The sequence below is a fragment of the Panicum virgatum genome, chromosome 5N (genome assembly GCF_016808335.1).
Source record: "Panicum virgatum strain AP13 chromosome 5N, P.virgatum_v5, whole genome shotgun sequence".
Classification (NCBI taxonomy): domain Eukaryota; kingdom Viridiplantae; phylum Streptophyta; class Magnoliopsida; order Poales; family Poaceae; genus Panicum; species Panicum virgatum.
The window spans coordinates 13,832,412-13,846,969 of NC_053149.1; the positions used below are offsets into that span (position 1 = coordinate 13,832,412).

General features: G+C 50.7%; 2 protein-coding genes and 1 long non-coding RNA gene across 4 annotated transcripts; 2 read left to right on the forward strand and 1 right to left on the reverse strand.

Moving 5' to 3' along the window:
- The first annotated feature begins 1,106 nt into the window (after positions 1-1,106).
- Positions 1,107-4,829, forward strand: LOC120672662 (transcription factor Pur-alpha 1-like). 2 transcript variants are annotated; one of them, XM_039953187.1, is made up of 5 exons: positions 1,107-1,536; positions 1,642-1,689; positions 3,828-3,980; positions 4,070-4,321; positions 4,415-4,829. In XM_039953187.1, the coding sequence occupies exons 1-5, from the start codon at positions 1,204-1,206 to the stop codon at positions 4,565-4,567; spliced, it is 939 nt and encodes a 312-aa protein (XP_039809121.1). In that variant the 5' UTR covers positions 1,107-1,203; the 3' UTR covers positions 4,568-4,829. The 2 variants fall into 2 exon arrangements, with proteins under 2 accessions (XP_039809121.1, XP_039809122.1); XM_039953188.1 differs by having other exon boundaries at positions 1,109-1,536; positions 4,079-4,321.
- A 1,187-nt stretch (positions 4,830-6,016) lies between these two features.
- LOC120674578 lies at positions 6,017-12,305 on the reverse strand. Its single transcript, XM_039955741.1, has 2 exons — positions 12,039-12,305; positions 6,017-7,187 (listed from the first exon to the last, which is right to left on the reverse strand). Exons 1-2 carry the CDS (start codon positions 12,303-12,305, stop codon positions 6,186-6,188), a joined length of 1,269 nt encoding a protein of 422 aa, XP_039811675.1. The 3' UTR covers positions 6,017-6,185.
- Positions 12,306-14,047: 1,742 nt separating this feature from the next.
- On the forward strand, positions 14,048-14,533 carry LOC120672665. Its single transcript, XR_005674236.1, has 2 exons — positions 14,048-14,085; positions 14,178-14,533. It is a non-coding gene; the product is annotated as an uncharacterized LOC120672665 (long non-coding RNA).
- The last annotated feature ends 25 nt before the right edge of the window (positions 14,534-14,558 follow it).

Sequence of the window (14,558 nt, forward strand, 5' to 3'; positions counted from 1 at the left end):
ATTTACTACACAAGACAACAAAAAAAAGTAAAAATGGTATACAATGATGTTTACCGTTTTCTATAACTATACTCCAATAACCCTTTACCATATTTAACATACTTTGAAATGGCACACCACATTGTTCAATACACATGAATAACATCATTAATGCTAAGGAAGAGAAAAGAAATCAAAGTTCTATAGTGAGGCACCACTAGACCTAAGATTTCACATAGACAACCGAACAAAAACACACACACTAGTCCTACATTCCAAGAGACAGATTGGACCATACACATGCAACGGGTACACATGCAACGACCAACGAGATAAACCACCCCTTCCACCATCCTTGAGTTCCTATCCACTATCCTTGAGTTCCTATCCACTAGAGTTTCATTGATGAGACTAGTAAGTTTCCATACAGAGCTATGCTGGCTTTCACACGAGCTGGTCTCGAGACAGCCTCCGCTGCCCAAACGGGAGAACCCACCCAAAAGGGGAATAAAGGCCGTGTTTGTTAAGGCGGTAAAAAATTTCGCAAATTTTTTTTTGTCATTTGACCACTAATTTAGAGTATTAAATGAAGTCTAATTACAAAACCATCTCCACAACCCCGTGTAAATCGCGAGACAAATCTAACGAGGCTTTTGACCGCTTGATTAGAGGATAATTACTGTAGCATCACTGTAGTAAATCATTAATTAATTACCGTCATTAGATTTATCTCAAAAAGTACATCCGTCCCTGAAAAAGTTTTTCAAATAGACTAGTTTAGTACTCCATGCAGAAGTTCGAGTGTTTGTGAAATTTTGATTTGACGGTTTACCAAACACTGCCAAAAAGTGCCGGAACCTTGCCCAGCCGGCCAGTCCAATCGCGTCAGTGAGCGCGGGTCGGCACGCCACGGGCGCGCGGTCAGGTCAGCATCCCCGCAGGTACAGCACGCACACACGGGCGCCGCGACCCGACCCGTCCCGCCCACCAAGAGCCCACCCCGCCCACTGACCCGCGGGCTCCGCAGGAACCATGGCCCACACGTCAGCTGTCCGACGCAAACGAAACCGAGTCGCCCACCGTTTCCGGGGTAAACCCGCCCTCGAGATCTATCCCAATTCCCAACCTCACATCCCCCTCCTTCCGCCCGAGCTTCTTCCTTCGTTTAAACCCAAACCCTAATCGCGACCTCCGTTCCCCCAAAACCCTACCCTTGCGGCGGCCATGGACGGCGGCGGTGGCGGAGGCGGCGGCGGCGGAGTCGGGGGAGGTGTCATGGTGGGCGGCGGGGTCGGCCCCGGCGGCGGCGGCGTGGGCGGGGGCGGCGACGTCGAGCTCGTCAGCAAGACGCTGCAGTTCGAGCACAAGCTGTTCTACTTCGATCTGAAGGAGAACCCGCGGGGGAGGTACCTCAAGATCTCCGAGAAGACCTCGGCCACGCGCTCCACCATCATCGTCCCCGTCGACGGCGTCGCCTGGTTCCTCGACCTCTTCGACTACTACATCCGCACCGACGAGCGCGACGCCTTCAGCAAGGAGCTGCGGCTGCAAACCAAGGTATTGGCCCCGCTCCCTCCGCGATTCGCCCGGTTTTGCCGCTGATTCCGTTGACGTTGCTGCCAATTTTGTCGTACTCTAAATTTTGTTCGTTGCGCGGTGCAGGTGTTCTATTTCGATATCGGGGAGAACAAGAGAGGCCGATTCCTCAAGGTGACGTAATGTTCTCTGTTTGATTACGTGTGCAATGTCAAACTCTGTGACCTTTTTGTGTGTTTGGTGCCTTGAAATTGCCAAATTGGGAACTTTATTATTTAGGAGTCAAACTATATAGCTGGAACGGGATAATTTGTCATACTAGAACAGGATTAGCAAGTGAAAAAGTTCTATAATTGTTTTTCTAGTCATTTGATCTTCAGCTTTTCGTACGCCTCAAAAGGGTATCCAACTTTGAGGCTTTACATGGGTATGCTAATTAATAATGGATGAGTCTACTAAGTTCTGTCATTGATATGTGTAGTATAGACCAACTTGTCAGCTGCACGGTCAGTCTTTTTTTAGCAAGGCTTGAAGTCAATGTGTAGTCCTGAAAGGATGTGTTTGTGGGTTACTTCAAGCTTTGAAAAGGTCCTATAGGGCCACAGCCCCAAAGATGGATGATCAAGATGGGACTTTCCTCTTTGGTGCTGTGCCCTTCATAGGTTTTGGTTTCTCCTATTCAGGCAATTTCACTTGTACTGCTTACTACTGCCAGTTATTTTAGAATCTGATGTCACTGAGCAAAGTACCATCTCATGTTGGCCTTTAATGGTATACTCCCCTCTGGTCACAGATACTAAAATACTTGATGTTATGGACAAGATCTGGTCACACTTTTGAAGCTTTTATGTCAAGAACTGTTAAAATATTTAGCTTTCATATGTGGATCTATCGTGAAAATTACTTCCATAGGCTCATAAAAATTAAATAGAAAACAGCTGTCGAAGTCACATCGAAGACCGTGAATAGTAAGAAAACTCCAAGTATTTCTCTCCAGAGGGAGTAGAAGCTGTTGATGTGGTGCTATAGGTTCACCAATGATTAGTACATTCGATAGGTCTTGAATCACAAAATGTTTTGCAATTATGCCATTTGACTATTCACTGAAGATACCCATTGACTACTTGACAGTTGCCTTCGAGCTATGTGGAAAATTCTATTTGCTTAGGTGCCACTGTTATATTGATTTGGCTATCTTTTTATTTACTATGGAACTCGTTTATGATCAATGATATTATATTGTTTTATAAAAACAATCGCCTTATGGAATGATGAATTGCTTTTCAGATTTCTCCTTTGTTGATTTGAGCCTGTGTTTCCAAAGAAAAAGTAAAAAGTGGAAGTTTGATTGGTAAATGTGTGTACTGTTGGGGTGTGTGGCAATATGCCAATATCCCATATCGATAGATCAGGAAATGATTTTTTTTTACAGGTTACTTGTCTTCAGAACCTTTGCAGCTTATTTTCTTGATGCTTATCTAAAATTTTGAATTAGAACATTGAATGGTTGTATCTTAGTTATGATGGTGAATTGGAACAGTGTATTTCTGAAACTGAAGCTATCTGTTCATAGTTTCATATTGACAGTAAAACCTGAAAACAACATAAAAGGGTAAATTTGTAGTAGAGAGCAAATAGATTGTGCACATAAACAGTATGGACTAGTACAAGAGTATGCATCTTAAATCTCCATCTGAAACTTGTATGGCTTATAAATCTCAAGACATTGCTCAATGCATGTTCTTAGCATAAAAAGTCTTTCATCTTCAGATAGCGGCTTCAGATTGTGACAGGTGTTATCTAATAAAATATTGTATGCTACTTTATTGCTGGCAGGTTTTCTGTTGCCTAACATAATCACATTGTTTGTTTAATTTCTTAAGCTTTTCTTACTGTCTTGAATGTTTTTTCGTGAGGAATATAAACGGTTTTGAGCAGGCTTATTTTGTCTACAGTACTGTCAGAAAAACTTCTTTTTCTTAATGTTCTTGGATAATATATGTAGTGATCTTGAACCACCTCAATCATCAGTGCTATTCAGCTATTGCACACTTTTGGTGCATTCCTGAAACTGTATACAACTTTCTGGCATTTGTGCTGTTGCAAAACGGACCACATGGATATAAAAGATACAAGATTATGATCTTTCAGATAGTTGGAGCACAATACTGTTTATGTTTGTTTCGTGTTTGCAAGTAATGGCACTTTTGATCTATTATATTCCCACATGCTTCTAAAGTAATTGTGTAGTGCAAATATGTGTGACATAACTACAATATTTACCTGTTGATGAAATGACATTTCGAATTTAGGTTTCAGAGGCCTCTGTCAACAGAAATCGTAGTACAATAATTGTTCCGGCTGGCAGCTCTGGTGAAGAAGGTTGGGAAGCATTCAGGAATGTGCTATTGGAAATAAATAACGAGGCTTCTCGACTGTATGTCCTACCAAATCATCCAAATCAGGTACTGCTAATGAAGCGAACAGTTTGTGGCATATTTATGAAGTCTATCTAGCCTCTAATAACGCCATTGTTGTGTTCTTCTGACTTTGGATTGGCCAGCAACACATGGAACCACCAGAACGCCTTCCTGGCCTTTCTGATGATGTGGGTGCCGGATTTATAGCTGGACATGGTAGTCAGTCTGCGTCTGGGCCTGAGGTAGATGTTGAACGCTTGGTTGATCTGCCTCCTCAGGAAGAAATTAGCGGCATGGGAATGTCTAAGGTGATTAGGGCAGATCAGAAGAGGTTCTTCTTTGACTTGGGTAGCAACAACAGGGGCCACTATTTGAGGATTTCTGAGGTATCATGTTGTTGCTCATTACATAACCCTGTGACAGTTCTGCCCCCTTACCTGACTAATGAATGGCTCTTACTGCTTGTACTTATAAAATAGGTGGCTGGAGCTGATCGTTCATCGATAATCTTACCGCTCTCTGGTTTGAAGCAGTTCCATGAAATGGTTGGTCACTTTGTAGATATAATGAAGGACAGGCTCGAAGGAATGAGCAGCGCCAACGTGCGCACTGTCGAGCCCAGCCAGCGATGATTGCCTCGACCGTGGCCTCGGCGAGACTGCTGTTATGCCTCCTGTAGGTGTGTCATGTGGTGTGTGGTAATGTAGATCACGCAGTATTAATTCATCTGGTGGGGATAATAATGTCTCTCCTTCTTTTTTGAATTCAATGGTGAGGATTGATTTGTTTGGCACCTTTTTTTTTTCTTTCAGTTGGAGGAATAATAAGCAGTATATTGTTCGTGGGGTGGTATATGTGTTGTTGCGGCAGTGTTTGCCCTGTTTTCATGCTTCATGGTTATCTTGTTTAGGGACTAAGTCTGCTATGTTGCTGACGTTGTGTTGCGAGTCGCAGTTGGCCTCGGCATTGTCAATTCTTCCTACATATGGGGCAGTGGTGTGCACTGGCCAGCGTGCGACGCTTGCTGCAGTGCAAAGTAGTTCCGATCCAATATGCCCCCCCCCCCCCCCAAACAAGGATTCAGAGTCTCACTCAAGGTGAACGAAAACGAAGTTCTACTGCTGATGACCGTAACAAAGTCAAATCACTAGTTGAACGAGAAGAAGCAGGGGAGATCAAAGAGTGTTCGGTATAGAGAACTTGGCGAGTAACCTCGGCCGAACAGCGAACGGTCTGTTCAGCCAGGATTTCTGTGCGTGTTGCGCATGTAAAACTTCTCTTCTTACTTTCTTGTTGATACATGCCGCAAGTAGTAGTCTTTAAAAGAAGCAGGAAGTTTTCTTAAAAAAAGAAGCAGCAGCAGCACTGCAGCAGGAAGTAGGTGGAGACGCAGGCCGAGTTCTGTTTGTTTTTCCGTTCGATGCGGCCGGCCGGCCCAGGGGCCAGTGCCCATGGGGGAATTCTTGCCTCGAGCAGGGCCGAGAAGACCAACGAGCTCTTCAAAGGCCGACCCGACACAAACCGGCCGCGGGATGACCTCGTCAGTGCGCGCGTGGGGATGCTGCTTGGCCCAGGCAGTCGGACTTGGACGGACGCAGCAAGCACAACGGCCGTCTGGTGGCTGTCCGCCGGGTGCTGCTTCCCCGCCTGCGACCAACGAGCCAAGCACGGAGCCTAGCCTGAGTTGCCGCGCTTGCAGCCTTGCAGGAACACACCAATGCAAGATGCGTGCCACAGAGAGACGACAGACGAGACGAGCGCGCCAATGGTTGGACAGATCCCTTTAGGCTTAGCATCATTATCTCACTGATCTTACAAGTTTTGGAGTATACTGTATACACAACAAGTCATGCATAAGGTTCGATGTTTGATTTGAGACTAACACCACAGCACTCAAACATGACTCGCATCGTACCGAGAGATTTCAAATGATTCCGACCGGACATACTATAACTGTTCGCGAGCAAGAGAAAGTAGCAAATTCAGATTTCATAGACACCATATATAACATGACATGCATCCTGATGAAATTCCAGAGCACATATAAGACTCAAAAAGCATACTGATTGCCCCCAAGAACATATTTTTCCCACATCAAGCTCTTCCAAAAGGATCATTCATGGATCGGATTGCTGAGCAACCTGCTTCTGAAACTAATGCGCAGTTGCTGCGAAGCAGTATGTAGCAGCACCGTCTCATAGTCAAGAGTTACACTCGAATTGATTGCTTTGCTTTAAAAAAACAAAATGATTACTGAAAGCAGCAGCACCCAGGCGTAAGCCAGAAGTTCGTAATGCCATCAGCTGACCTGATCATCATATGTATTTTCAGGGACGAAGCCCGAGGAGAGAAGCTCGCTGGGCGGCTGCACCACCCCGTGGACGTCGCACTCCACAACCCTGGTCGCCCGCATGTCGACGCCGAAGATGTGCGCGTCCAGAAAGAAGTAGACCATGTCGGGGTTCGTTGGCCGCGAGGGAGGGCAGCGGCCGCCGTGTAGCTCTCGGCCGCCCAGATGGTGTCCACGCCGACCGTGTACTCCGTCGTCCACGGGTCCACTGGATTGTTCTGCGAGAGCGTCCACATGGTGAACCTCGGAGGGCGGCGGGGGTTGTGTCCGGCAGTCATCTCCACGAACCGCAGCTTGCCGGCGCTGACCTTCACGCAACGGCACATTTCTAGCTCGTCTGCCCCGTCTGGCTGGAAAGACAGTTCCTTGCCCGCCGGAAGCGGGAAAAAGGGCAGCACCGGTTCGTCGGCGAAGGGGTTGCAGTTGAGGATGCCCCAGGTGATGTCGACCCAGAGCTCCCCGTCGTTGGAGAAAACGCCCGAGCTGACCCGCGGCCGGCCCGACAGAGGGTAGTGGAGCCTCTTCTCGGCCCAGGCGGCGGTGCCCGAGCAGAAGCAGAGGAGGGTGGCGCGGTCGCTCCAGAGTATTGGTTGGAGCTCGGCGACCATGTAGCCGTCGCCGGCAGGGCTGGCGATGAGGCCGACGTTGCCCGGGTGCATGGTGGGCCCCGCAGGGTCTGGGTCGGGGAGGCGGAAGGCGGTGGCGGCGCGCGTGTCGCAGATGAAGTACCCCTCGATGAACTCCCGGTGCAAGATGAGGCTACGGTCGGGAGACTCGAACCTGAGCGGGCCGTCAGCGACGCGCCCCTGGGTTGCGGTGAGGAGGAGGAGGCCGGAGCGGTCTGTGGCGAGGACGCTGGGGTAGCAGTCCGGGGTGGTAGGGTCGGGGGAGACGCGGGTCTCCTAATTTACGGTTGACCGACCGTTTTTTTTTATTTTTAGTATTTTTTGTCGTTTTCCGATTTTGGAATTTTTTTTAAGAGAAATTTTGGAGACCAAAAAAAATTTCAAGCAAAAAAAGGAGAGCGGAAAAAAATTTCAAGAAAAAAAAATTGGAGAGCAGAAAAAATTCAAGAAATTTTTTTGTATCATTGAAAAAATATTCATCCGAAAAAATCAAAGGAATTCAAAAAAATATTGTTGAATTTTTTTTTTAAAAAAACTGGATCTAGTGCGGCGGCGGCGCCTCCTCCCCACCCCGCCGTCTCCACGCCGCGCCTCCCGTCCCTGCCGCCGCCACGCCACCCACGCCACCCCTCCCCTCCTTGCCGCCGGACCGCCGCGCCTCCCCTCCCCCGCCACCGGCCATGGAGCAGAGAGAGGCCCGCCGCGCCTCCCCTCCCCCGCCGCCGGCCACGAAGCAGAGGGGCCCCGCCCCGCCTCTCCTCCCCCGCCGCCGGCCATGGAGCAGAGAGAGCCCCGCCGCGCCTCCCCTCCCCCGCTGCCGGCCACGGAGCAGAGGGGCCCCGCCTCTCCTCCCCCGCCGCCAGCCATGGAGCAGAGAAAAAAGGGAGGGGGAGGAGGACGGCCGGCCATGGAGCAGAGGAAGGGAGGGAGAGAGAGGAAGGGGGAGGCAGAGGAAAGGGATGGGGAGGACGGCCGGCCATGGAGGAGAGGAAGGGTAAGGAAGGGGACGGGGGAAGGGGAAGGGGATAGGAGAGGTGCAGTCGCCATGGGGAGCTCCGAGATCCAGGAGAAAAAAGGAAGAGAGCGGGGAGAGGAGAGAGAGCTCAGCGGATCAGCGGAGAGAGAGCGAGTGTGGTCCATCAAATGGGTCAGTCATCGACCGTGAGTTGGTGAGTTTACGGTCACCCGCAGATTCATCATTGCGGGGGAGACGCGCGGGTGCATGGTGAGGGCCGTCACGCGCGGGGGCACTCGCAGTTAGGGATGAAAGCGGGAACGGGAAAATCCCGTCCCGACCGTCACCGTATACCGTTTTAACTGATCAGATATCGTATTAGCAGGAAAAATAGGAAACGGGAAAAATTCCGGGAAAATCCGGCGGTTGCGGGAAAGGAAACGATTGGGATGTTTTCCCAACCGTTTTCGCGGTTCCCGTATTTATCCGGGAATGTTCCCGCAGTTGATTCCCGAATTTTCACTAGCAAACCTCCTATTCAGCCCACGTTTGCTTGTTCGGCCCAGTAGCCCACTGCTGTCTGCCTGCCCCCCGCCCGGGCTCCCACCCCGCCTAAACTCCAGCCTCTTGCGAACCCTAGCTAGCTAGCCTCTCCTTTCACTCTCGCCTTTCTCCGGCACCGCCGCCCCCCAGGCGTTGGCCGGTGGGGCGACCAGGCCGCCACCGTCCCCACCCGATCACCCTCAGCCCCAGGCCGCTGCATCTCTCAGCCGGCGCCCCAGGCGGTGGGGCGTCCAGGCCGTCGTCGCCCTCCAGGCGGTGCGGCGTCCAGGCCGCCACCCCCACCCCCAGCCCCAAGGCCGCCGCTGCCCCCAAGCCTACAGCTGGCCGCCGTAGCACCCAGGCCTGCAGTCAGCCATCGCCCAAGCGGCCAAGCCCGCTCACCCCCGGTCCTAGTCCTAATTTTTTATGCTTAAACTGTAGAACGACTTGTTGACTGCTGCTGGAGGCAATTTTTTTTTATCAAAGCTGCTGGAGGCTTTGGCAATTGCTATGCTTGTGAATCGTGATCTTATCTGTATGGACTTGGGAGTGTTGGGCGTTGGGTACTAGTGTGTCTGCTTTCCGTTGGATAATGGATATTTGAATTTTGTTGCCGTGTGACTGTGCGTTGCTTCACATCACATGCTTGAATGCTTGGTTATGTCTCTTATTTGTGTGTAACTTATGCATAGTTGGAATTATCTTCTCAAGCTTAATATTTCAAGTGCTTACATGTATATTTCCGTCTTGAGTTTCTGATTCCCGATCGTAATCGTCATGTTCCCGATCGAACTCTTCTGTTCCCGATATCCCGTAATACCGATTTTATTTTTCCGTCCGACATTACCGTTCCCGATCCCGTCCCCGATCAAAAAATATAGTTGCGGGAATGGTTTAGGGGTTTTCCCGACCATTTTCATCCCTACTCGCAGTGGCGAGCGCGAGCGAGAGGTCGGCGGGACCGGAAACCTGGGGGATGACGGCCAGGATGACCCAAGAGGGGGTCGGCGGCCGCGCTGCCGATGTCGAGGACGACGATGCCATGGGCGCGCCGGCGCGCCCCGCTTGGGCGAGGAGACGCCGAGACGAGTGGGTCTGCTTGTGCTCGTGCTCCGGCTTGGGGTGAATTGACTGGTCTTCGTGCCCAGCGGCTTGGGGTGAATTTGGAGCGATGCAGCAGAGAAAAGGTAAAATGGCAACGGCTTACTGTGGCTTCGGCTTTGCCGTGCGTTCGTGGCTGTGCGTCTGTGGCGATCATCTGCTGCGCTGCGCTGCTCTACAGCCTAGCACAGTAGTACAACGAGGGGATGCGGTTGTACAGGTAGCGTACGCGCGGAGCAGCCTTTGACCATGCGCCCAAGGGACTGGCAGTCTTGGCAGATGCCGAGTGAAACAAAGGAACCCAACGGCTCCACAAGCAATCATTCTTCCATCTCAAATAAACGAGGGGACACATGGCGCATGCCAAGAGTCCACATACGAGTAGTGTGTATGCGAGGCGTAGTCGATCTTTTAAACAAAAATGTGTGGCCCTTTTAAGAACGCATTTTTTTTTTGCAAATTGAGTGAGGGGGTGTTTAGTTGGTGAAATTTTTTTGGATTGGGCTACTGTAGCACTTTTGTTTGTATTTGGTAAATATTGTCTCGCCATGAATTAACTAGACTCATAAAATTCTTCTCGCAATTTCGAACTAAACTATGCAATTAGTTATTTTGTTTAACTACATTTAATGCTCTATGCATGGAAAAGAAATTCGATGTGACAAACTACTGTAGCACTTTTTGGGTTCCTTTGCGGCAACTAAACACCCTCTGAATAGTTTCAGAAAATGGGCTCAATGCCTCGCCACTCTTCGCTCATGTGCCAATTGGAGTTGAGGGTGTGTTTAGATGAAACACAAAAAAAATTTGCGATGGAATCTTACTAATTTGAAATACTAAGTAAAATTTATTTATAAAAACTTTTTACACAAATGAGTTGTAAATCGCGAGACGAATCTAATGATGCTAATTAATCCATGATTAATTAATAATTAGCAGATGGTATTGTAGCATCACTGTTGCAAATCATGAATTAAGTAGGCTCATTAGATTCGTCTCGCGATTTACAGCCCATCTATGAAAAAAAAATTGTAAATAGATTTTATTTAGTACTCCATGCATGTGTCGAAATATTCGATATGATATTTTTTTGTGTTTACGGGATTTATGGGGTGAGATAAACAGGGCCCGAAGCTCTTGGGTTCACTTTGACAGAGACCGACCAGTTCGGCAGGAGGAGAAGACCCAATTTTTTTGGAAAAAAATTCCATGGGGACGGCCCCAAAACTACATCCGTGAGGACCCGCCTATTGCCGCGTGTATACGGAGAGAATCGGACGGCAGCGGCTGTTATTGGCTCCCACGCAGGCTCCGCTCGGCTCACGATACTCGCTTCCAGGGTTAGGGGTTGTTTGGTTCAGGGATTTTTTTTAAGTCTCTGAAACTTTTTAGTATTTAGAAGTATTAAATAAATGTTAATTATAAAACTGACTGTAGAATTCTGGGGCTAAACTACGAGACGAATCTAATGAGGTATCTTAATCTATGATTAGCGAATGGTTACTGTAGCATTATTGTACCAAATTATGAATTAATTAGGCTCATTAGATTCGTCTCGCGAAAAAACACTCAGCTGTCAAAAAACATTTATAAACAGATTTTATTTAATACTATAAAATAGTAAGATTCTTTTTGATGTAATAGGAACTTCTGAAAAAAGTTTGGTTCCAAACAGGCCTTAGACTTGCAAGCTCGGCTCACAGAAAAGCAAGACTTGCAACTTGCAAATCACTGCTCGGCTCCGGATTGTTTAGTTCATTTTGTATTTTGTATTTTTAAAGGAAATTTTGAATATTTGAATTATTAAATGTAGACTAATCACAAAACTAATTACCGATCTCATCTGTAAACTACGAGACGAATCTAATGAGTCTAATTAATCCATCATTAGAGCATGTTTACTATAGCATTACTATATCAATTTAGTATCTAATCACATCCTAATTAGGCTCATTAGATTCGTCTCGCGATTTACAATCCATTTATGTAATGCGATTTATTTTTCGACTACATTTAGTACACTATGCAAACAATTTATAAAAAAATTATATTTTGCGTTTTGGATCTAAACATGCCTCGGTCTTCTCCAGATCATTCACATACGCCGCCGCCGCCGCCAAAGGCATCTGCTCATCGCGAACGTGATCAAATCGCTGCACTCCCAGGCCGAAGGCCGAACACTGCAGTGGTCTTTGCGCTATAGATGGAGTCTTTTTCCTATATCCTTACGAAAGTTGGTGTCGATCTATCTCTAAAAAATTTGATCGCACCTATGTGCTCTTACATTTTTTTTATTTTATCCGTATGCCCTTCCATTCACGTTTTGTTTGAAAATAATAGTTGAGGAGCCCAGACAGGTGGGACATGCCTAGTGAATTGGCCATCATACCCCTCATCCCATCTAACCCATCCCCTCCCAGCCTCCAGCTCCGGCGCCACCGCCGCCCAGCTCCGGCCCCTCCCTCGCCAGCCAGGGCCGCCGCCCCCGCACGGCCTCCAGCACTATCCGCCGCCGCGCCCAGCACAGCGTCGTCGTCCTCCTCGTCGTCCGCGAACATGGCTATCCCGGTGAGACGGCGGCAGTCATCGTCCTCGTCGAGCACCCACACGTAGCTCACCCGGTGGGCGAGCACCTGAACCATCACGGCCACCAACGAGCTCGCGGAGCGGCACACCACAGGCTCCTCGGCAGACTGGCGCCGGTAGCTTCCCGACGACGGGCGCCTCGGCTGCGCCCGGCCGGTCTCCTCGTCGGAGGACGAGGAGGCGGAGAAGGAGGAGAACAACGACAGCATGGCGACGGTCGCGGCCGCCGTCTCGTCGCACGCCGCGAGGAGGGCCGCAGCAGGCTTAGGCGCCGCCGCCGGTGGCGAACAAAGTGACCCCGTCGCGCGCGCCGCCGCGCGCGTCGGACCGGCTGGCGGGCCTATCGCGGCGCCGGGCTACCCCATGGTCGAGCGCCGCCACAATCTCCGGGCGGGCGCCGGCGTGCGGGCCCAGGCCGGGGACCAGACGTGCGCGCCGCGGTGGCCTCCGGTGGCCCTGATCCCTACGCTGCAGCTTGCCGGCCCGGCGGCGGCGGCGGGGCCGGGACAGGAGCGCTGCGACGCGTGCGGCCTCGGCGTCCAGCTCCTGCGGGGACTCGCCGGCGACCTCGACAGGGCGAGGGCGCAGGTGGCACTGCTGACCTGCGAGAGCGAGAGCCTCCGTTACCGGCTGAAGCGCGCGTCCGCGTCCGCGGCGGAGGCCCCCGTGACCCCGTCCCCATCGCGTCGCCGTCGACAGGCTTGCACGGCACGAGCCTCCGGTGCCGGTCCTACCGGGTCAGGCCGGGCGGCCGGCGACGGTGGTGCTCGCGCCGCGCGAGCACCTCTGCCTCTGCGGGAGCTGCAACAGCCGTCTCGTCGCACGCCGCGAGGAGGGCCGGGGAGATCTCGCCGACGAGGTGGCCGTCCTCGGTGAACACGGCGACCGCGGTTCCCGCGGTGCCAGGGCGCGGGAGGCGGGCGGCGCGGAGTACGGCGCGACGGCGGCTGCTTCTTCTTCTGCTGACGCCGGGGCTACGAGCCTACGAGGCATGTCGCGGGGGCGGCCTCATGGGGTGGCCAACGAGACGACGACGTCGGGAGACACAGGAGCGGGCTGGTGGTGCCGTGCTATTTTTATTTTTATTTATTTTCATTGTTTTGTTATTTTTCATTAGATCCGAAATAATAAAAAAAGAAAATCAACCTCACGGAGGGCACACTCCGGTCTCCCCTCCCACCCGTGGCGGATCTAGAAATAATTAAGGGTTTTTTTACAACCGTGCCCTCAGTTGAGACAGGGAGCTCAGTTTTACCCATAGATTCCCACGTTCCTCAGTTTTACCCCTTTGGCGAGCACGGAACCTAGCCTCTGCCCTTACGGAGCGATTCCGTCCCTCTGTCCCGTGACTGACCGGTGGGTCCACTGCTGCTAGCCGCTTACATGTGGGTCCCATCTATGGGGTCTTCCACGCCTCCGCTAAGCTGGCCCTGCCGGTCAAGCTCGCCTCCGCTCAGATCGAATCTCGCCGCTCGCCTCCGCTCGACACCTCCCTGCCGCCGCAGCCGTCCCCTGCGCCCGCCCCTCACCTCCTCCCGCTTCGCCCGCATGTACCTCGCGCCACCTGCATCGCCTCCCACGCCTCGCCTCGCCTCCCAGCCGCCTGCATCGACCTCGCGCCTGCATCGAAAGCGGGTTGGTCCGGAGCCATAACGGCGACGAGGCTGCCCTAGGAGACGCCATCGTGATCCTAAGCTGTGAGAGCTTTGACGCCAGGTCGAGAACCTCCTCCCAACCGACGGCCAAGAAGGCTGTGGCCGAGAGCAAGGAGGAGCCCATAGAGGAAGCCGTCACCGCTACCTCTCTGTCGCCGTCTTCGTCTCCCAGCGGCCGCGGCCGTGCCCGCATCAACCTCGTGCCGCCGGCAACCACCACGCGTCCAGCAAGCGCCGACGCCAGCTTTGAGCTTGTGACGTTCCCTAGTCTGTGCGGTCCTCAATCCAGCCGTCTACCGATATTGGTCCCCCCCGTTCCAGTTGTCCGAAGCAGGTGATTCCTTGTGCTTGCTGTCATGCATCATTTTTATCATGCTCTTGCTGCCATGCATCTTGCTACATTCAAATAGTTTGTAATTTTTGTAGGAATTACATAGGATGGATTCGTTTGAGCTGAATGTCAGAAGGGAAACAAGCAGATTTGGACAGAATGGTAAAAAGTATTATCTTGGTGGCTTTGATTTTAAAATTGTTGGATATAGCTATTGGACATTTGAGCAATTATGCAAGGCTTTTTGTGATGAGTATGCTTGGGGTAGTGATGATGACGTAGAAATCCAATACTATGACAAGGTTGAGAATAAGTTTGTCCAAGTTAGTTCCGATGCAGAGTTAACTCTTATGTTTGTGAAGAATATGGAGGATAGGTCAATAATTTTGCAGAATGAAGTTGTTATCAGAACAAGAGCACAATGTAATCCTAACCATCCTATCACTGCCAATACATCAGTGCAATCCCAAGCTTCT